This window comes from Mustela erminea, chromosome 15 (assembly GCF_009829155.1).
Source record: "Mustela erminea isolate mMusErm1 chromosome 15, mMusErm1.Pri, whole genome shotgun sequence".
In the NCBI taxonomy this organism is placed as follows: Eukaryota; Metazoa; Chordata; class Mammalia; order Carnivora; family Mustelidae; genus Mustela; species Mustela erminea.
Genome location: NC_045628.1, coordinates 326692 through 348821, shown reverse-complemented (window position 1 = coordinate 348821; position 22130 = coordinate 326692). Strand labels below are relative to the sequence as shown.

At 63.4% G+C, this 22130-nt stretch overlaps 2 protein-coding genes across 5 annotated transcripts; one reads left to right on the top strand and one right to left on the bottom strand.

The window, feature by feature from the left end:
* Positions 1-3485: 3485 nt before the first annotated feature.
* Positions 3486-13945, top strand: LOC116573892 (translation initiation factor IF-2-like). The gene is made up of 3 exons (XM_032314275.1): positions 3486-4658; positions 4703-6475; positions 13455-13945. Exons 1-2 carry the CDS (start codon positions 4075-4077, stop codon positions 5187-5189), a joined length of 1071 nt encoding a protein of 356 aa, XP_032170166.1. The 5' UTR covers positions 3486-4074; the 3' UTR covers positions 5190-6475; positions 13455-13945.
* On the bottom strand, positions 12678-21975 carry C15H13orf46 (chromosome 15 C13orf46 homolog). 4 transcript variants are annotated; one of them, XM_032314282.1, is made up of 8 exons: positions 21634-21975; positions 18429-18480; positions 17737-17824; positions 17580-17621; positions 16617-16664; positions 14636-14703; positions 12923-13003; positions 12678-12760 (listed from the first exon to the last, which is right to left on the bottom strand). In XM_032314282.1, the coding sequence occupies exons 1-7, from the start codon at positions 21965-21967 to the stop codon at positions 12937-12939; spliced, it is 699 nt and encodes a 232-aa protein (XP_032170173.1). In that variant the 5' UTR covers positions 21968-21975; the 3' UTR covers positions 12678-12760; positions 12923-12936. The 4 variants fall into 4 exon arrangements, with proteins under 4 accessions (XP_032170173.1, XP_032170175.1, XP_032170174.1 ...); XM_032314284.1 differs by lacking the exon at positions 16617-16664; XM_032314283.1 differs by lacking the exon at positions 17580-17621.
* Positions 21976-22130: the final 155 nt, after the last annotated feature.

The following is a 22130-nucleotide window of genomic DNA, read 5'->3' as shown; positions in this document are numbered from 1 at the left end:
CACAGGTTCCTTCATGGCACCACTTTCCACCAGAACCTCCCTGCTGCCAGCTCAGGGTAGAGCCAGTTGTGTGGCCCTCCAGGCCCTTGGCCGCCCGGTGCTAGTCTGATGTTTCCACCTGATCTCCGTGCTCCCTGGCTGACCCCAGGTGCAGCCAGTGTGACCGTGGGGGCCACTGACCTGCCCCCTCCGGCTGCAGGGTACCTGTCTGAACCCAACCTTCCTTCAAACCACTTGGACTCAGCCTTCCAGGAGGCCCTCGGGTGGGTTCCCCCCTCTGCACAGCACCCCTACCTCCGGTGACCACCTCAGGCCCCAAGGTCCCGGCAGAGTCACGCATGAACGAACTGAGCTAACTGACTCGTCCTGTTGTGGAACTCTCCAGAACCAGCTGGGAGGGGCTGTCACAGGAAGAGGACCCACATCCTAGCGCGGGACCTGACCTCCACGGCCCTCCAGAGGGAGGATGAGACACAGTCCCGGGGGATCGTCTTTGAAGCGAGCCGGCTTCCAGCTCTTCCTTCCTTGCCAGGCCGAGGAACCAGGCCCTGTCCCCTCTGCCAGAGCCCTTCGAGGCTGACCTACAAGGGACCGTACAACCCTCCTGCCAGCCACACCCGAGGTCCCGGCCCTGCGGCCCCTCCTCCCATCGGGCCTGCTCCTCCGTCCCGAGCCCCGGGGACCATCAGCCACTTGGCCAGAAACAGGAAAATGGCCCTGAAAGTCTCCCTCGGCCAGGGGCCCACTTGGCCAGAGTGTGCGTTTAAGCAGCAGCCCTTTGGCTGGGGTCCGCCTGCTGGGAAATAGGGCCCCAGCCGGCCCAGAAGGAGCAGTGCCCGGGCCTGGCCAGCCTCCCGGGCGAGCCGCCTCCCTGATCCCACCAGCCCTTGCTTTTGTTGGATTTCAGATCGTCCCCTAAGTGCCTCTCGGAAGTTAGGCTCCTCCTCTTCTGTGAGGAAGTCCTGGCGGAGAGGGTCCCCCCACAGCCCTCTCCCCTGCCGAGAGCCGCTGGCTTCCAGCTTTCCTGTTCCCGTGGCAACCACTGTTTGGGGGTAAACTGTACGTGCCCTCGGGGTTCCTGGTCAGCTGCTGCGGCCGGGAGTGCTGGCTCATCCGGCCTCCTCTCTCTCGGCCCGGGGCTGGCAGAGCCTGGCAGAGCGCCGGGCACTGAGCGGGGGCCGCTCCGCCGCTGAGCCGGGCCGTAACCCGCGGCGCCTCCCTGCCCGGCGCTGGGCCGCGTGTCCGGGAAGAGCTCCCGCTCCCCAAGCCGCACTCACAGCCAGTGTGCATGTGACACCCAAATGCTGTTAACTCGGGGCCGTCCTGTGGGCCGGCTGCCCAGGAAAGGCAGGGTCCCTGAGTTCGTGGCTGCTGCCGGCTGGACTCTAAAAGCCTTTTCCAAAAGCTCCAAGTCAGGAAAGGCAGACACACATTTAGGAGCCGAGAAATGAAAGTCACCGGGGGACCGGCCTGCGTGGGCGCCCCTGGTTCCTAGGTGGGGACTCGGCAGGGTGCGTGCACGGACCCTGAGCCTGGACTTCCGGGCCCCTGCTCACGCCCGCGCAGCGGCTGCAGGGCAAGAACAGGCCCACGCCACGGCCACAGGGCTGGTGGGCTCCCTTGTGGTGGGACAGGTGTGTGCCTGAGGCCTGGCTGCTGCTGGAGGCCCAGACTCACCGACCACGGACTCACCCGGAGGCCTCCCCTCGGTCGGGAGTGGGGGACTGCCCACGGCTGCTCCGAGCCATGGCACGCATGTAGGCGTGGGAGCCTCTGTCGTCTAATCAGTCCGGAGGGCAGAGCCGGTGAGCTCGCCAGGCCCCACCGTCCCCTCCTGGAGGCCCTCACGGACTCGTGGAGGCCCCACCCTCCCTCTCTGTCTACAAGCGGCACCTTCCGTCTCCCTCCGCCTCTTCCCACCTGCTCCTGACACGAGGCCCCCGGGATCACCATCCAGGGCAATCTTCCACCTGAAGTTCCTACCCGAACCCCCAGCCCCTCCAAGCCCTTTTATCAGGGAAGGGACATGTCCACAGGTCCCTGGACTAGACGTGGGTGTCTTGGGGGAGAGGTGAGCCCACGGCCGGCAACACTGGGCTCACGGTCCTCCATGTCCCCAGCTTGGACGACATCTGCCGGGAATCACAAAGCCTCCTGCCTTACATCTGGGCCCAACATCCCCGCTGCCCAGCACCCCTCCCCGGCTGACCCTGCACCCTCGGAAACTTGGCTTCCCTTATAGCCAGGGAGCCTTCCTGAACCTGGGGTGCTGGTGCCATGATGGGGTCACCTTTTAGAACAGGGGGCGTCGGGGTTTACCACCCAGAACGGGGGTGGGGCAGGCCCAAGGGACTCCTGGGCCTGAAGCCTTGAGTGGGCCTTGGTTGCATTTCACCTGTGACATGCGCACAAACACACGTCCTAGCCCCGGAGAGGGGGAGTGGCCAGGCCCTGATCTCATGGCCCGGGGCCCCAGGCTCCCATTCTGTGCCATGTGTCTCAGGCAGGTACCAGGCTCTCCATGGCCTGTCATTTGCAAAACAGAGCCGACGGCAACACCTGTTTCTGAGGCTTGACACAGGACCAGGTGGGTCACAGACTGAACCCCGTAGGTGTTAAAGGTGGTTCACTGTGAAAGGGTTGGGCCGCAGCCCTGCAGGGCCTGACGCTGGGCAGAGGGGCCTGGGGGCAGAGCACGCAGACCCCGTGAGCGAGCAGACAACGGGGTCTTGGCTCTGACACTGTGGGGACCAGGCTCCAGCTGGGGCTCTCGCCCCGGTCCCCAGGGCCGCCTGCACGCTGAGTGGGATCCGCAGCCCTGGAGACACGGCGGCTTCCACGAGTCACCCCTCCCAGGCCCGGCTATGACGGACGAGGACTCGAGTGCGGGGGACGGGCGGGGGCTGCGGCGAGCCTGAGTAGAGCCTGGAGAGGGGGAAGCAAGAGGGGCCGACCGGCCGGTTGGAGGATCGCTGCACCCCGGAAACAGAGTGCGGAGCCAGCAGCACCCCCCACCCCCCAGACAAGCGACCCTGAAGCAGAAGACCCTCCTGTTTTCAGCCTCCCCCACCCCGACCGAACATGCTGGCTGCGACTGTGCCAGTCGAGCATTTCCTTAAGAAGGCTTTCTGGGGCCCTGGACGGACGGACGGCCTCTGCGAGAGGAGAGAGTCCGTGCATCCTGGTCTGGAAATGTGCCAGGGCCTGACCTCCGTTGCCCCCGTCAGCTGGAAAGGGCAGCTTGCACCTCACAGAGGGGGACCTTGAGAGCACGTGCGGCCCGGCACGGTCTGCAGTGAAGGACCTGGCCGCGTTCCTTCCGACCGTCTCCTAGCCGCGGGCTTGGTGCGGCGGCGGCCTGAGCCTGCTGGCCTGCGGAGAGGGGTTTGCCCTCCACCCCCACCAACGTTCCTCTCAGGATGTCTTCTCCTGCTGTCTCCGTCTCCTCTTGGGGCTTTGACGTGTGACTGGGACCCAGGTCCTTGGAGAACTGGCGGCTCACCTCTGGCTGGTGCAGGGAGACGGCACGACGGGCTTGGAACGTCCTTGGGGACGAAAGCCAGGAAATGCTCCCGAAAGTAATTAATTAGAAAAGTCAGAGCTTGTTGAAGGACACAGGGCACAGCCTGAAGGTGCTGCGGGAGGGACCCTGAGAGCAGCCAGCCGTGCGGTGACGGCTCCGGACTCTAGCCCGCGGGGTCAAACCCACGTGCTTGCGATCGTGCCGAGGGGACAAGTGAAGACATCAGTGGACACCTCTTCGTTCAGAAGGGCGTCGGTCAGCCAATAGTTGTGGGCGTGGGAGACAGCGAGCCAGCAAAGCCACAGAAGCCATGACCACTGGGGGACACCAATCCCTGGGGGACAGTGTGTGGAGACTCGGGGCTTGTGCCCCAAGAGGACCGTGGGCTTCAGCGTGAGACTTGACAGCCAGTCACCCGGACCCGAGGCCGACCCCTTGGGACCTCTCTCCCTGGCTCTCCAGCGGTCCAGTCACGATGACAGCGTGACCCCACAGGTGCTAGGACACATGCTGAACGGGCGCCACAGCAGGGGGCGGGGGAGGCCACACGCATGTGGGTCAAGGCCCACACAGCCCTCTGGAGCCATGTGATCTGGGCGGCTCCTCAGGTTTACACAAGGCCCGGGAGCCCTCACGTGCACGGTGCGGCCGGGCCCTTCTCTGGGGCGGGGGGGCGGCCTGAGCACGGTGGGTGCTGCGCAGCACAGCACCCCAGGCGACACACAGCACCGTCCCCCAGAGAGCCCCTCCTTCTAAGGGACAGGTCAGGTGGTCAGCAGGATTCAGGAGTCTTCTGGGTGGGCAGTCAGCTGGGTGAGATGCTAAACGAGCACTTTGGCCGGGCCAGTCTGTGTCTGGGGCTGTCCTGCTGCGCCCTCTCCGGGAAGAGGTGGGAGCCAGAGCACGTTTGCTACAGAAGTTCCCAGGCCCAGTGGCCGCTCTGGAACAAAGGCCGCTGGAAAGGGAAGCCTGTGCTGAGACAGCGTCCAGCAGCTGGGCCAGGCAGGGCACGGAGTGACCCGGACGGCACCACGGCTGTGGCTGCTGCACCCTTCCCAATCCTGTCCAGCAGGGGACCCGCTGTCGTGGTCCTGCACTGCAGGCCAGGCCAGGGCAGAAGCGGGATGGCGGGTAGGCAGGGGCCTCCGAGGCCGGACACAGAAGCGGGATGGCGGGTAGGCAGGGGCCTCCGAGGCTGGACACAGAAGCGGTCGGGCTGTGCTCGTCCACGAGTCCCTCCTCTGTGCGCTGCGGCGGGTTCTCTGGAGGAGCACCAGAGCACGGCCCAGAGGCTGGGTCATCCGAACAGGTGAGGAGGCCACTGGGCATGACGGTCCGACGCAGTGCTCAGAGGAAGGTACAGGGAAAACCATGCCCGTCCCCCACTCTGCAGCCCTGGGCAAACAGGAGGCAAGAGGGCTTACGGGCTGGAGCCGATGACCTGGGGGCACCACCCAGGGCTCAAACACGGGCTCCTGCATGGGCACGTCGGCGGGGGGGCAGCCCCTGGGGCCCTGAGAAGCCCAAATCCCCAGCCAGCTGGGGCGGACGCGGCTGCCGCCGGTGGCCGTCTGCGGAAGCAGGAGCGAGGGTGGCGGGAGATTCTTCCCTGCTCGTGCGGCCACCACGGCTTGGGCCGGTGACTCCCTGGGAGCTCAGAGTCTAACAGGCCTGTTCATTCATCAAGGCGATGGGACCCAGGACCGTGAGAACTTGCCCAGATTCGAGACGTAGCTGCCTGGGGGGCTGAGAGGGTCTGGCAGAGCGTGTGTGCAGGGGGACCAGGGGCCAGGACAGGGGGAGACATGGCGAACAGGCCAGGCGTCCCCAGCAGGCGCCCCGGCCACTTGCTGGCTGTGGCCCTGGGCATCCCTGGCTGAGTCTCAAACTTCCAATGCGTGGGCCCGCCCGGTTCTCCGGCTGGCCCGGGCAGATCCCTGGACACGCCGTCACGTGTGTGAGCAGGCGGCGGAGGGGTAGCAGGGTACGAGAAACCCAGAGCAAGGCCACTTTGGGCACCGTCTGCCATGCTCAGCTTGGGGAGGGTCCCGAGCTCTTCCTCCCCCAGCGGGAGGCCCCTCTCTTCCCCAAGCTTGTGCAGGACCCAAGGGTTGCGGGTATGACTTGTGCCTTCCTCCCCCGTCATTCTGGACTGTCAGCCCAGACTGCTCGTCCTGCCTTTTCCAGGATCACACGTCACGCCGCGGCATGCCGGCACCCCAGAGCACCAGAGCAGCCATGGGGCAAGGCTCAGGCTGGCTTCACACGTCCCGCCGTGGAACCTGGAGCATTTCTCATCACTCCTGGGAGCCGGTGTGAGGTTCTCAAGAACCCATCCAAGTTCACATCCGTTGCTGGAGTGCCACACGGTGACTTAGAGGGACCCCTGCCCGACGGACGGTCCAGACACCACGTGGCTGAAAACGCTCCCTGCTTCTCCAGAGAACGGGCAGCGCCCGCAGGGGCAGCGGGCACCTGCTGCAGGGGAGGGGCCCCAGGACAGCGAGGGTGAGGGCAGGGGCGAGGAAGAACCGAGAAGGTACTGTTGGGGGCGTCACAAGTCGTCGGATACCGAGGCATGAACGCGATGCCGGCACGAGACGCGCACGCGGAGAACCGGACCGCTGCCAAACTGACCACTGCCGAACCGGACCGCTGCCGAGCCGGACGCTGCCGAGGGACTCGGCGGAGCCAGGCACGCTGAGGGCTTTGTCCAGACCCGGGCATGGAGCTCGAGGACCCGCGCAGGTTCTCGAGGGAGAGGAGCGTCATCTGCTGTTCTCAAGGACCCTTTCTACCGCGCTCGGACTCCTGGTTCCTAGCCAGCTGAGGGTGACCCCTGGCCTCTGACCTCTGGGGAGCCAAACACCAATGGCCAGTGACTGGGTTCATTGTACCCACACAACGGAGATAAAAACGTTTGGACAGTGAGTTTCACCGACTCTGCTTTGTGTGAGCAAAGATGCTCGGGCCCCCACGGCAGCCGGCTCCGGACAGGGGTTCCTTGGGGGACGGAGCACCCTGACCCCAGGCGTTAGGGCCAGAGTGGGATTGTTGGACCGCCGGTGGGTGTCAGAGAGTCGGCGAGGGCTGCTGGCCCTCTCTGTCCCAGCTCCCCCCAACCCTGGGCCGGGTGTGTGGGAAGGAGAGGTCTCCGCAAAGGGAAGGTGTGCTCTGTCCGGACCTCTGACTGGCGGAGCCCAGTCCCTTGTGCGGAGGACAGATGTGAGCGAAGCTGGGCCTGAGTCTCCCCCCGACTCCTGCTCCAGCAGAGGGCTTGGGCTGGGTGAGGGGACGGCCCCTCAGGCTTCTGGGTCCTGGGGAGGTCGTCGCAGTCACAGGCTGGCTAGTGACCCTGCTCACCCCACAGCCGCCTGCCTTGATCTGCTTTCCCCACAGAGAACACCGACTGTGTCTCTGGGCTTCGCCTCAGCCCCCTACCCCCAGCCCTCACTGCCCACTAACGGACCCGTAGCCAGGGTGGGGGGTAAGGCCCTCACTGGGTAGGGGGGCGAGCGGCCCCTGACCCCACCTTGTGTCTCCAAGCTGGGTGTCAGTTTGCAGTTGGCAATTTTGTTCGGTTGCTGAAACAGACCTGTGTGTATCAGAGGGGTCAGGGAAATCACTTTTCCCTGTTGTTTGTTTAGAAAACCCTGCCAGAGGGGCTCCTGGGGGGCTCAGTCAGTGCGGCATCTGCCTTCGGCTTGGGTTGTGGTCCCCGGGTCCGGGGATTGAGCCCCGTATCGGGCTTCCTGCTCAGCATGGAGTCTGCTTCTCCCTCTGCCTCCGCCGCAGCCTCTGTCACGCTTGCTCTCATAAATAAGTAAAATTGAAAGAAAGGAAGGAAGAAAGAAAGAGAAGGAAAGAGAGAGGAAGAAAAGAAAACCGTGCCAGAGCCTGGAGCCCAGACTGTAATGGAGGCATCAGGGCCGAGAGACCCTCAGCCCAGGGTCGAGCTTGCGGCTGCAGAGAACCAAGCGGGCTGGGGCGTCTCTCGAGCCTGTTTGCAGGGATTGGCATCCCCACTCCGCATCGGGAAGGGAGCAGCCGCAGGACAGCGTGTGGATGTCCCTATCCCCATCCTCCGAAGCCCAAAGGGAGAGACAGTCCCAAATCATCAGGAGCTGGCCATGCCCTGACCGCCTACAGGCTTAGAGGCCGGGCCCAGGAAGTTCTGGAAGGGCCCCTCCAAGGGCCTAGTGTGGGGTTGGCTCGAGCAGCTCCCCCTCCCAGATATCCGTGGGGGAGGGGGAAGGGGTGTTCTCCTGGCTGGAATTCTGCTCTCAGCCTGCCCAGACTCTTGGGGCAGTGATTGGGAAACATGCTTTTCAAGGTCATGGTTTGGGGTGTGACTCAAGGCAGGAATGCACACGCCTCCCTCCCTGCCAAGACTCTGCCCCAGTGGGCCAGTGGGGACCCAGGGGTGGCTCCGGGGCTTCGGAGCCACTTGCTGAAGACAGGAAACTGTCTCCTGGTGGCCGGCAGTGAGGTTGTCTGGAAGCAAGTGAGACGGTGAGCGGAACCCAGGAGTGTGTTCAGAGCGAGAGGGGCAGGAAGCAGCCAGCAAACGGCGCGAAGAGCTCCCCCGTGGACGAATCCGGAAGCGGGGTGCGTGCCCGCCGGGGAGGGACAAGGCCGGCTCCCCAGGGATCCACCAGCTGTGGGGGCAGAGGATGCAGTGGGAGTGCTGGGGTGTCTGAAGGACCCCGTGAGAGCATTGTGAGAAGCCTGCCTGGGCCAGGTCTCCGCTGAGATGGGACGCTGGGTGACATGACCAGGGTTCCTGGCTGTGGGGGCAGAACGAGGTCATGTGCACCTCAGTTCTACCATCTGTAGAGTGGGACCGCCCACCCCTCCTGGTCTCCGGGCTCTGTCAGAACGGAACCCTTCTAACCTGCAGCCAGAGGGCCCAATCCCCAGCTCCCCGCAGAGGCGGTGCTGGTCAGAACCAGTAGCGCTTTCCCACAGACTGCTGCGCTGTGGCCAGGGCCTGGGCCGGTTAAGCCCAGCGTGACCCAGAAGGAGTCGCCGGACCGAACCTCCTGCTTGTGCACATTGGACTCCCCGGAAGCCCCGTCCCCCGAAAACAAGCAGAGGGGAGACCTTGGGGAAGTCTAGCCGGCCCTGATGAGGGCTCCCGCCCCCAGCCCGCACAGGATTCTCCGTCTCTCCTGAGCCCCAGGACTGCCCTCCCCCTTGCCCTTGTCCGGGGCGCCTGGGGTGGATTCTCAGGCAGGCTGTGTTTGGGGGCACTGGACAGGGCTACAGGAAGAGCGCCTTTCCCTCTGCCCAGGCTTGGGCTGCCCCCAGACAACCCTCACAGCTCGTGCACTGGTGGTCTTCGATCCCGGGCACGCTTCTCACCTCCCCAGGCCTCAGCAGCCCCCAGACGCCCGTGCAGTGGCCAGGCCGTCCCGACTCAGCTCCTGCCTTCCAGGCAGGCCCTCCACACCCCACGTCACTGGACACTAGGGCACCCGGTGACTGCAGATGGAGTTTTGCCCTCTGTTTTGTGGAGGTCTTTGTGGGAAGGATCTATTTGAGGTAAGTTTCCACATGAACCAAGAATTTCCAGCCCTGGGAGGCACCCGAGATGGTCTAAGTGGAAGTGCCAAGGAGGTCTGTCTGCCCGTCTGTCCTACAGAGCTCGTGGGGTCATGGGTCATGGGGTCAGAGGGCAAGGAGCGCCAGCACCTGGGAACCTGACCTCTGGGCAGCGGGTGTAAGTCCCCAGCCCTAAACAGGAGGAGCGGAGATGCACAGTGTGCACAGGGTCTGGATCAAGGCCCCGTCTTGCCCACAGCTGGAGGCCAACAAAGCACTTGCATTTCAGCCCCCCCTTAGGAATGACCAGACTTTAAATTCTCGGGTACTAACGGAGCGACTCGCCATCGCCACCTCTTGGACAGTGGTGGTGACCTCCCTGCTGAGGAACCGGGTGACGCGCCGCAGCAGGCCCGCCACCAGGAGGCGCACTGGACAGGCGTCTCTGCGCGCTAGGGGCGCACCTGCCGGGGTCCAGGGCTGGCTGCGGGAGGCGCACGTTCCACGCGAGGGTCGTGGAGGCCCGGAGAAGGGCCAGAAGCCAACTGCCCAGTGGCAACAGCATATTTAGGTCAGGGCTTGGGCACGGTGATCTCTGAGGGCAGCAGCCGGTGACCGGCATCGCCAAGGGTCCCTCACGTACACACTCTCAGCTACACAGCGGGGCTGGGAGCAGAACCTGTAGGTTGTGGTGGAATTAAGGACTTCAGATTCGCAAAACGCTCTGGACAGCTTCCTGTGCCTGGCGCAGAGCCAACACCTGCTGCCAGCTGTCGCCGCCGCTGTCCCGGGACTCTCGGGGGGCCCGGAACGTTATCCCCGCGGTGCCCTGTGCCCTGGGGTGCAGCCGCCGGAGGTGGCTTCTCAAGGTGATGGAGTTCGTGTCTACGGAGCTCCGTGTTCCGCGGACGCCCGCTCTCTGTGCGCCACTGGAATGGACACTCCGAGAGGAGCGGTGTTGGTCTCGGTCACCGGTGTGGCCCACGGTAGGTGTTCGGCACCACTCACGGGTGACATTGGGGAAAACGCACGGGACAGTGAAAACTCGTAAGGAAACGGCCCCGGCGCTGCCGCGCTTGTAAAGAAGCTGCGTACATCGCCCCCACTCCGCGCTGCACACTCATCATTTATATTTATGACATATGACATACAAGATTCTAGCACGGAAAATAGGAAAGAGGACAAATTAAATGGGCTTTTGTGAGCTCCCGTATTACCCCCAAGGAAGACGCATGTGGGATTTGGCGGGGGGGGGGGGGTAACATTACTGGAGAGAAAAGGCTGGAGGCATTGCCGGGGGTGCGGGTATTGGCGGCACAGGAGCAGCGCCCAGAACTGGTGTCACTCCCTGAGCTGTGTGCGCGGGACGCTGCCTGTCCTGTCCTGTCCCTGCCCCAGGAGGGCTCTGGTGGCCTCTCTCACTTATTGGTGTCTGCGGGCCCCCTGCAGGGCCAAGGGGGGAACCAGGCCTGGGACCGGGGATGACGGGGCCACCACCTGAGACCATGGGCCAAGCCCGTGTGTGACAGAAAATGCCACCAGTGAGCTTCCTCAGGGCCCTTGACAGGTGGAGGTGGGGGAACCCGAGGGCGGGGGTGCCTCTGAGCAGGGGGAGGCCAGCAGCGGTCGGAAGGCACCGGGGCACCAGGGCGGCCAGCAGCTCAGGCTGAACACTGTGGCTCCCGCTTGCTGTCCAGCCTGCTGTGTTTCCGGCTGCCAGCGAGCGGGCCCTACTGCTCCATGTGAACCCACCCTCCTCTAGGCGGCCGCTGGGTGTCCAAGTTGCCTCCCCCGCCCCCACCCCCAGGGCTGGTGCACTTTCCAGGCGGGACAGACGGGCCTACCCACAGGCAGTGCCTGCTCCATGGAAGCCTCAGCAGAGCGAGGTCCAGCCAGGCAAGGCTGGCAACCCTTGACATGCCCAGGATGGGGCCTTGGCGCTTTACCCGCGTGTGCGCTCCCGCAAGAGCCCCTGGCTTCCGGGGCCCCCCTGCCCGCAGCTCAGGGACTTGGCATGGAGGAGAAGGTTGGACAAAGACCCCACACCTGCAAGCCAAACGCCTCCAGTTACCCCCCAGGCCCCCCCGGCCCGGGTGCCCGGCAGATGCCCCCAGATGATCGCTGGCCCAGCCGACCGGAAGACACCCCCAGACCTCTAAGGTTCAGAGGCCCAGTGAAAAGTCAGACATGATCTGATTTGGGAGTTTATACCCTAACCCAGTGAAAGGTTCAAGCAAGCTAGCCCCGCTGTGCACACTGTGGCCTCCCCGCTTTCCAGCCCTGAGAAGCCGGCAGCCACATGCCTCAACAAGGGATGGACGGTGAGAGGAATGGACACCAAAGGGCCACCCAGGCCATCACCCTCCTGTCCTGTGGCTGAGCCTGGGCACAGAGGAACCTGCAAAGCCACTGTGGTCAGTGCTGCTGCCCTGGGGAGGGGGCCCTGGGACCCTAGCATGGAGGTCTGCTCCTCCTGTCCCGGCCACGGGGCAGACCAGTTGTGTCTCCAGAAGCTTCCTGGGGGCCTCCGTAGTAGGTGGTGTCTGGTAGGAGCTGGGCGGGGACGGGGGCTGCCTGTCTGGGGGCTGGGACAGGGTCTGAGCAGTGATCCGGCCTCCGTGCACGGCACCTCTGAGCCCACGGAGTGCTAGGAGCGCTCAGCAAGTGACCCTCTCTGGGATCTGGTCCTGTGACAGCTTGGCCCCTGCCTGGCCAGGGATGCTGGTTCCCGCAGTGGATCTCAGCAGTTTGCAGCTGCCTCTGAGCCTCGCTGCTCTCAGACCGACAGCGCTGCCCCGGGGGGATGGCGGGCGTTTGAGGGTTTCACCTGTGGGACTCCTCCGAGCTCTGAGCCCAGATACTCTTCACCCTGAGATGCCGCTTCTCATAGGCCCTCGTCCCCCTGAGCACTTGTGTGTGCTGTATGTGCGTGCGCATGTGAGGGTGTGACTGCCCACGCGTGTGCATGCGTGTGTGCGTACGTGTGCGTGTGTGCGTGTGCACATGCTCGTGGGGGTGACAGTGCGTGCATGTGCTGCGTTCTCCATCTTCGGTTGGACGCTGGTTGGCCTGTGGCAGTTGGCGGAGTCTCAACTGTCTGAACAAGACACTGCGAAGCCCTGTCATGCCTCCCTTTGCGTGGCCCTCTGCTCTCACCCCGTCGTCCTGTGAGCACCGTCTCCCAGAGCCTCGATGTGTGACGCGGTGTCCCCGGGGGCCCCCGACCCTCACAGCTCCCACACACGACTGTAGGGCTGGCACTCTCCTGGTCAGGTTTGCCTCCCAGGGCCTCAGGGAACACGCTTGGCCTCCCTCAGGGCTCGTCTCCCTGGGGCTGGGACTCCCCCGAGGTGCACTGGGGGCCAAGTTCATGGGCCATCGCTGAGAATAGAGCCCTCTCCAGGACGCCAGGGGGAGCTGACTGTTTCTTGGTGTTCATACGATCTGAAGGGCAGGGCTAGGTGGTCACGGCCGCCGTCCTGCACACGTGACCTGGGAGGCTCCACCTTCTATTCCGGAGCTCACCCCCCGCCCCCCAGTTACACTTCAGGGAACGAGGTACATGGACGAGATGGGGACCCCGCAGCGGGAACCAGAGAGAGAGAACAACTTCCGTTCACACTTTATTGTGTAAGATGGCCTCGTCGCTTAGCCAGCAGGCCAGTGGGTCACACCTGGGTGGTCCTCGGTGCCCTGAAATGGTGTCAGTGTCATTTCTCAGGGCTGCTTGTCTCAAGCCCCAATCCCTCCCCACCAGCTCACTGCAGGACTGAGGCGGCCAGCAGGTCAGGAGAGCAGCTTTCCGTCCCCTCCAGATGCCCCCTGGGCCTCCAGCCCCACCCCGATGCCGACTACCTCGTCCACGGCAGCTACACGCTCTGCTTCGCCTTCCTTCGGGTGGAGTAGGGGATGCAGCACACCCAGCTGGTCCTGGTCCTACAGCCGGGAGAGACAGGCACGCCCACCCGAGCTCAGGGCCCAGTGCCGCAGGCAGCACCCTCCACCCCAGCAGACCGTGCCCTCATCAAGCCCGGGGGCCCAGGGCTTGCCAGTCAGAGGGTGACGGGGCCCTGCACACACGAGCGGACGCCCGTGCAGAGCTGGGCTGGCCCTCCCCACAGCGCCTGAGCTTCCTCCCGCCCACCCCGTGCTGTTGAGGCCGAACCAGAAGGGGCTGTTGGTCATAAGCTAGCTGTTGACCCAGGCTGGCTGAACAACCGCTCCTCTTGGCCCCAAAGCCAAGCCCGCGCCAGCCGGCCCCGCACCCAGCCCTGCCCATTTCCTGAACACCGCGGCCTGTGCCGTTCCCGGGTGGGTGGTCTCTGGGGCCTCCACTTCCTACCAAAGCTGCCTCTGGGACAAGTCAGCCGTACCTCCTCCTTTGCAGGGGCCCCACAGCTCAATGTCAAAGCATCCACTGGTCACAAGCAGCAGCTAGCCCATGGGTGCCCAGCCCTGCTCTGAATGGGCCCAGGGGAGAGCCTGCGTGGAGAAGCCGCGGCTTGGAGGAAAACGGAGACGGCCGGTGGGCAGGGCCGTGGGACAGACGGGTGACCCCGAAACCACCAGCAGGTGTGAGGGCGGGCCTGTCTGGAGGGCCCTGCGGAGTCCCCCTTCCCACTGGCCGAGCGGCCTCCAGCAGCCTGGGCTTGGATCTGCGTGCTGGCCCTGGCCGGCTGGTTTGCTGGGGGCAGCAGAGTCGTCGGGCCGGCCCTTGGGGCAGAACACAAAGCCGCCCAGCCGTGTCCACTGGAGCCCACGAGCCAGCGCCGACCTCGCTGTTGCTGGGAGGGCCCTGGGTGACTTACACGTTTTTGTGTTTCCTTATTTAAAAGGACCATGTGTCGGTTTTACAAAGGAATTTACTTCGTATCTAAATATCTCTATTAGAGCTATTTTTCTTTTAAGAAGTGTTGGAGCAGGTAAGCCGCGGTGCTAACACAGTGTTCATCCCAGGGCTGGATGAACCGTTGCTTTCTTCCTAGCGCTTCGCTATGCTTGAAAGAAAAACAGATCCGCGGCCCTTGGGTGACACAGCGGCTTGCTTCCAGTGCCCTTTATGGCCTCAGGACTTCGTGGGACTTGGCTGGCTCTAGCCAGTGCCTACCCCAGGAGGGTGTGAGTGATCAGATCAAACATGCCTCCCACCCCCGTGCAGGGGCCTGGCGCACTTCGCAGAGTCTCTGACCGGTGATGGGTCCTCCCTCCCCGCGAAACCCCAAACCGAGAAGCTGGCATGGTCCCCACGGACACACGTCCCTCTCACCTTCTCTGCTTCCTGCCACCTCTCCCACCTCATAGTCTGGCCAATGCGTTGGCTGATGGGATGGGGAGAAAGGGTCTGGCTGTCGGGTGAAGGGGACCCAAGCTAAGGGTTGTCCCTGAGTCCCACGGCTCGCCCCTCAGCCCCTCCAGGCTCATCAAAGCTTGGGTCTCTGCAGACCCAGAAGAGGAAGGCAGGCAAGCAGTGGGGTCCTGCGCATTCCACCTGAGGCACAGCGGGCCCACCAGACGCCGTGGTAGAGGAGAACCCCAGTCTCTGTGGATAACGCCACAGGCATGACTCACTCATCTTCTGACAAATCCCCCATGTCCATCTGGGCCCGCTTCTCTTCTCTCATGGCACCTGTGACCGCCTGTGGGAAGGGACAGGAGCAGTTTGGAACAAGTAGAGAGAATCAGCCCATCAGCCACAGCCACCAAGGCCAGATCTGCTAGACCCGCCCAAGGGCCAGACGGGGCCGCAGAGACTATGTTGGCACTGCGCCTCTTCCCATGAGTTGGGACAGTGTCAAGAGAAGACTTCCGAAAAGGGGGGGCACCTGGGTGGCTCTGTCAGTCAAGTGTCTGACTCCTGATTTCCGCCTTGTGTTGGGCTCACGTGCTGAGAGCAGAGCCTGCTCAAGATTCTCTCCTTGCCCTCCACTTGCCCCACACTCTCTCTCATTCCATGTGTCCCTCTCTAAAGAAAGAAGGGGGGGCGGGAAGGGGGGGAGGAAACTCCCAATTAGGGGACCCTGACCAAGGAACTCTGCCCTTGAAGTGGGCCACCGTGACCTCTGGACTGTACTCCCAACTCTGCCACTGGGTGACCCTCCTTGAGTCCTTAAAACCTGTGTTGCCCATGAGACAGCCTTGTGAGGGGTAACAGCCAGCACTCTCCACTGTACCACATGTTCTGAGGGCGAAGAGATAGGGGGTGCAATCTGGAAAAGGATAGTCCCCAAGAAGGAGCTTAAATTTATATTTAAAACACTTCCAGAGATGGCTGCCCACTACAGCTGAGAAATGGAGGGCACCCTAGGACATTTGTGCTGGATGGTCCAGACAGACCACTGGTCAACACCTTCCTTTTACAGAAAATGATGCTGCTGTATGACGATGGTGATGATGATGATGGTGGTGGTGGTGGTGGTCGTGGTGGTGATAATAATGATGACAATGGTGTTGAGGTGATGGTGATGGCTAATGGTGATAACGGTGGTGATGGTGGTGAGGTGGTGATATGATGATGGTCATGGTGATGGTGGTGATGGTGGTGGTGACGGTGGTGATGGTGGTTGATGGTGATGGTGGTGATGATGGTGATGGTGACGGTGGTGACAGTGGTTATGGTGGTGTTGATGGTGATTCTGATGGTGGTGATGGTGTTGGTGGTGATAGTGATAATCACAGTGATGGTGGTGGCCGTGGTGGTGATGGTGGTGGTGATGGTGTTGATGGTGAAGGTGGTGGTCATGGTGCTGGTGATGGTAATGGTGGTGGTGGTGATGGTGACGATACTGGTGAAGGTGGTGATGGTGGTGGTGGTGGTGATGGTGATTGTGATATTGGTAATGATGATGATGGTGATGATGGTAATGAAGGTGGTGACAGTGTTGATGGTGATGGTGGTGATGGTGTTGGAGGTGATAGTGATAATCATGGTGATGGTGGTGATGGCATTGTGGATGGTGTTGGTGGTGGTCATGGTGCTGGTGATGGTAATGGTGGTGATGATGATGGTGCTGATAGTGGTGAAGGTGGTGATGGTGGTGTTGGTGGTGATGGTGGTGGTGATGGTTGATGGTGGTGATCATACCCAGTACTGAGGCTTTCTGGGTACAGGCACCATTCTGAGTGCTTTACAGAACAACCTGGAATGTAGGTACTACTAAGATCCCCATTGTATGGATGAAATAACAGAGGCACTGAGAGACATGGTGACTTGTGGATCTCTTGGCAGAGCCAGATGTGGAGACTTGCTCTCCAACTCCCTAGCCTATGCCCTTTGTACCACCCCAGTAGGCTCCCAGAAGGGCTAGCCCTGGCCTGAGAGTCTCAGACGAAGCCAGAACGCAGGCAGGGTGGAGGATAAGAAGGAGCCAAGGGTGGCTTTCAGATTCCCAGGCCAGATTCCCAGCATCCAGAGTCCTCCTGGCACTCTGGCCCGCCTCTGCCTCAGCCTGCAGTACATTCTTGTAGGACAGGCTCCCCGGACAGGCCGTGGGGGCCCTGAGCACCAGCATTCCTGGCAGCGGGTCTGGCTCTGTCGTCTGAGGGCTTTTACCTCCTCGGCACAGTCTCCCAGATCAATCTCCACAAACACAGATGGCGTCTGTGAATGGAAACCAAAGAGGTGTGGATGGGGTGAGCTGGAGAGGAGCAGAGGCTTCCTGGGAGGGGCTCCCAGCCCTGGGGCAGCCGGGTATGCACCACCACTGGGACCACCCGACAGTGGCTGTGCTCAGTGGGGGCTCCGGAGGAGCTGGGTAGAGAGCTGCTGGCAGTGTGGACGGCAAGGAGTCCATGGCCAGCTCTGGCAGAGGGGAAGAGAGTCCTTCCTCTTCTCCCTACTCGCCCTGACAGGTCCCTGAGACCCCAGGGTCTCCCCGGGCTTCACCCTCTGAGAACCAGGGCTGTGGGTCATAAGCGGTTGCCCAGAGCTGGCCCACAGCAGCACGTTGCCCACCAGCCTCCTGGGACCCACTCTGCCCCGCACTGGTGCGGACTCACACTGAGGCATGAGCGGCTCAAGCAGTTCCAGGGGCTGCTGCCTGCCAGGGCTGGCTAGAACACCTACCTGGGGCGAACCCCTGGACCCCCAGCAGGGACTATTTGTTGTAGGTCCTGCTAAAACGGGTCCAGCTCCTTCTCCGTTCCCTCCCATGATCAGGAAGAAAACGAGAGCCTCCTTCCCTCGGAAAGTGCCCAGTGGGAAGTCCTACCACACCTCTGATGGGTCTCTGGCCAGTGCTCCAGGGCACGGGCCAGCGGCACTCCTCTGGGCCACCTCCTGTCAGGTCCCACGTGCCTTTGGCAACTGCACCGTTTGGGAAGCTGTGGCGAGGACGCCCAGTGTCAGCCAGAGCCCAGGGCTTGACCGAAAGGATCTCGGGTTGAGGCAGCACTGGCTCCAGCCTGCGGCATGGCCCTGCTGGGAGGACTCTGGGACCGTGTGTCCACAGCCTGCTTGTGGTCCTGCAGGGCTGTGCCTGCTGGGCTGCCCTATTACTAAAGTCAAGGCTCTTGCCTCTTTTCCGCGATGGTCATCCACCTTGACGGACTCTGGTTCCTGTTCCCGGGGAGACACCGGCAGGTGAGCACCAGCAAGACCCCCGGGTGGCGGGCACGTATGCCTGGCCAGCCCTCCCGCCCTGGCCCCTCTCCTCCAGGCGGCTCCTCTTCACCTCTGGCTCTGTCCTTCCACCGTCTGGGTCCAACTTTCCCCGGGCGTCCTGGTGCTTTTCCTGCGTGTCTTCCTCTGGGTCTGCCTGACTGTGGGGGGAGCGGAGCAATGGATGCGGCTTCGGGCTGGCCCTTTCTCCCCTTGGGCATTGGGAAAGTTCTGGGATTTGTCCCCAGCAGAGCAGGGTGGGACAGGGTGTAGAGGCTCTTCCTCCTGCCTGGCAATGGGAGGGTGGGGGGCTGGACGAGGCAGAGGTGTTCAGGCCCAGGCATCGAGGACGGGGTAGTGCTCCTCGAGGATGGTTCTGTGGCAGTGACAGGGGTGCAGGGAGCCCATCGGCCTACCGAGCTGCACACCCAGACCTTCCCGGAGACACGAGACCTCCGGCCCAGCAGCCTGGAGAGTTGAGTGCAAACGTTTGCCACAACAGGAGCCTCCCTGGGACTCGGGGCCATGGCTGGCTCCAGGGACTGCCCAGGGAAGCAGGAGCTGGGGGCAGGGCAGGGGTGGCTAGCATCCCTGAGAAACCCTCCCGTCTGAGCCCTCGGGGTCGTCTCAGGGCACCCCTTCCTCCCAGGGTTCCTTCGGGACCCTGGGTGTCGACCTCGGGGCTGGCCCTGCTCCCCACCCCACTGTCTCCTGTGCCATCCTCCTGTCTCTGAAAATCACCTCTGCTGGACAAAGGCCTCTTACCCGCCGGCATCTTCAGGGTCGGTCCGTGGGTCCTTTCCCTGGTCTTCGGACTCTGGGGAGGAAGGAGAAGCATTTGTCGTCAGCACTCCTGGACCCACGGCCTGGCCCTACGAGGACGGGCCGGCCCTCCCACAGGTGCCGAGTCGGAGAGGACGGTCCAGGTCCCACTTCGGTGTGGCCACATTTGGGCCCAGGACGGCAGAGGTGGCTGCTTCGCCGTAGCTGCTCCCCTCCGGGCCGCCACCTCGTCCCCGTCCCCCACCCCAGCACACTTGGGGCCCAAGACGCAAACGCCGTGCAGCCTGGTGAGAAGTGACAAAACCTCCAATCCTGCTCCTGACAGGAGGCTGGGGAGGCGCCCCTGAGCGCCCCAGTTCTAGGAAAGGCTCTCCACCCAGACCGGCGCTCGCACGTCTCAGGCTGGGGGCACCTGCGGGCCGGGGAGGGGGAAGCTGGGCTCCAGGGGGCAGCCTGCACACCTGTCCTGCTTCTCTGCAAGTCAAGGGGCCTGGGTGGCCCTTGAGCTTCCCACGCCATCCCTGCCCTGGGCCTGGTCTTGCGGGAGGCGCTGCCCCAGGTCAGGCAGTCGGCCTTGGTGGGAGACGCCTCCCAGCCAGGCCTCCCGGGAGCTCAGGGCACGTGGCCTCGGCCGTGTCTGCGGACGCTCTCTCTGACTCATCTGAGTCCCCTGCGGGTGAGAACAAGGGGTCCTCCATCCTGCTCTTGTCGGCCGCACCCACACAGGCTCAGGGATGCCGAGGCAGGTGCTGGCCACCCCGAGACAAGGCTCTAAAGGCCATGGGCAGGGTCTGAGGGGGCAGCATGCAGTGTCGGGGGTGGAGGCAGCCCTCAGGCCTTCAGATGGTAATTCTGGAACTTGGTGGCTCTGGAGACATCCCAGGGAGAAAAGGCAACACCCAGTCTCCAGCTCAGAGAACAGGACCTGAGTGATTCAGAAGCAGTTTTCTAGCAGGAATTTTAAAATTGATTTCTTTTGGAAAATCTTCAGCAGGCCCCTACCCGTGGGCATGCGTGTGCGCGCATGTGTGTACGTGCATGCTTTGAAGACCCGGGGCTGATCTCTAAACCTGCTTCTTTCTGTGATTTATCTGTGTCTGGCAAGAAGGAAGAATCCGTAAAAAGAGACATGATCTTCTCTCTCCCAAGTAGACACCCCGTGCATCCTCTGACATAAAGGCAGGGCAGTAGTATGAAGCGTCTACGGGTCTCACCCCTTTCCTTTCTCCAAGAAAGTGTCTGTGTGTATCAAGACTCTGAGCACATGGGGGCAGCGAGGGGCCCCTTAGTGCGGAGGGCTCAGCCAGCCAGTGAGTGGCGGGGGGAGGGCTGAGAGGTCTGAGGACAATGGGGCGGGTTCTCTGGAAGGCTCCCTCTGCTGCCTCTTCTTCCTCAGCCGACACGTGGGTCTCTCCAAACTGCTTACAGATTACTTCTTGGCTGTGAGACAGCCCTGGGCTCAGCGGGGGCAGCGGGTCTGCAGGCGGAGGCTGGGGGTCAGGCCGTGGCCGCGTCCTCTGGACAGTTAGTCCAGTATCACAGATCACAGGTACGGCGGTGCAGAGCTGGCTGGGGGTGGGTAGTGACAGTCATCAAGACCGGCTTCATAACTGGCCTTGATTCTGTGATGGGGGTGCTCCTTGCCCCTTGGCAACACGGCTGAAGACCTCAGTAGTCCCCCCACACCTCGGAGGAAGGCCCCTCCTCCTCTCTGGACTCCCCCACCCAGTGTGCACAAGTGTCGGGTGGAGAGCCGGGTGCCGCTCGAGGGTGGTCTGGCCCAGGACGGGGGGCATGGCAGGCCTGTGTGCCGGGGTGCAGGGCTGGGGTTGTGGACACAGCTGCGTGAGCCTGGGCTGGTCCCGCGGGGGACCCTGTGCAGGTCAGGGTGGGGAGCTGGGCTCAGTGTGTGACCACCCACAGTTCCAGCACGCGGACCCCGGGTTCCTGCTGTTCCCTCTGACGCTGGGCTCATCCTGAGGTTCGCTTGGACCGTCGGCTACAGATGCGCTCCGGCTGCCCCTTGTCCCGCCCATCAGGTTCACCAGCCCAGCTCCCGTGTCCTCACTGCCCGTTCCCAGCAGATGTGCACCGGCAGGGCCCCCTCTTCTGGACCTGCTTCACCACATGGACAGTGGGGCTGGCAGGTGACCCTGCTGCTCCCCGCCGGCGGGCTCTGGGGAGGCAGCAACGCTCTGCTGCGTCCGTCGGGCTGCCAGGGCCAGTGCGGCAGGTGGGGCGCCACCGGGATGTGTCTGCCACTCACCCGGTTTGGGGAGATTCCACGGTGCTGCTGGGAGGACCCGGCAGTGGGACCGGCACTGTCCTCCCTCATGGCCGGCCTCGTGGCGGCACTACCCGACCCCCTCCCACCTCACTGTGCGATATTGCCTGCGTGGACTTAGGTGGGTTCTTCTTCGGGAAAAGTTGCTTCTCTTTCGTGAGCCTGTGGAAGGCGCGCCCTGCTCCAAGGCTTCGGGGGACGGAGGTGGCCCTGCGCCCAGCCGGCCAGCACCTCCTCGTCTCCCCACCCCACCAAGAGATGTTTACCCAGAGAGAGCAAGTCTTCGTCCCTCGGGCCGGAACAACAAACCGTATTTCCCACTGACCACGTCTCATTTCCACGGCTTCCCGACACCCTCGTCAAGGGCCCCTTGCTGGGTGACCTTCCCGGGAGAACCAGGACTGTGGAGGGCCTGGCAAATGACCAAACCAGTCACCAGCAACCCTCAGTCACCTCGGGGTCCAGCCCCTCCGGGAGGAGGACCTTGAGATGCCTGCTGTTGGGGAGCCTGGGAGGGCGAAACTCAAGGTTCACACGAGGACGGAGTGTCCCACCCCTGCCCCTGGGGCAGCGCGTTTAGGAAGAGCCTGGGGTGCAGCTTAGCCCCGTGTAGGTTCATTGGCCCGTACCCCATGCCCACGCCCCCCAGGGGCTCACGGGTGGCCCTCCCTGCATGTCTCCCAAGCGGACTGCCTGGAGACGTTCTACGTGGCCACGGCCTTCGGGAGGCACAGCTGGCCTTGCCCCACTCCCGACCGCAGCCCTGCTTCCTGTGGCCCACTCTGAGGGGCCCCAGTTTGGCCACCGGCAGACCCTGGGTCTAGCACGCTCTGCCAGGCCTTTCAGATTCTCGGAGGGGGCCGTGGCGCCAGGCAGGAGGGAGGGACGCTGCCGGGGACCTACCCGCTTCCTTGGACAGCTTCTTGATGCAGCTGGGAGGGTCCCCCTTCTGGTGCAGGCCACCCATGCTCCTGCTCCTCTGGAGCTCGGCCATCTCGCTGGCTGCCTTGAGGTGTCCAGGGGCCACCCCTGAGGCAGGGACCCCAGGGCCTGGCCGGTGCCTCCTGTGTGCGGCCGCGCCCTTCTCCATCCTTCTCGCCTCTCTTAGGTCTTCGGAAAGAAGACGGCCGCGGGCCCCCCGGCACACGTCAGGTGGAGAGCATGGCTTCCGACCTCCGTCTGAGGCGCCACCCCGTGTGGCCAGGGGGCCCCCGTTGCCAAGTGGCCCCTGTGACATCACCGCACTGTCAGAGGTCGGAAGTCAGCCCAGCGCAGCCCTTCCCGCGGGTGCGCCCTTCCGAGGCCTGCGGCAGCCCTCCGCAGCGTGGACACGCTGCACAGCCGGGGCGGGGTCTGCCTCAGGCCTGCGGATGATCTCGGGGCGAGATTCCGTCTCTTCC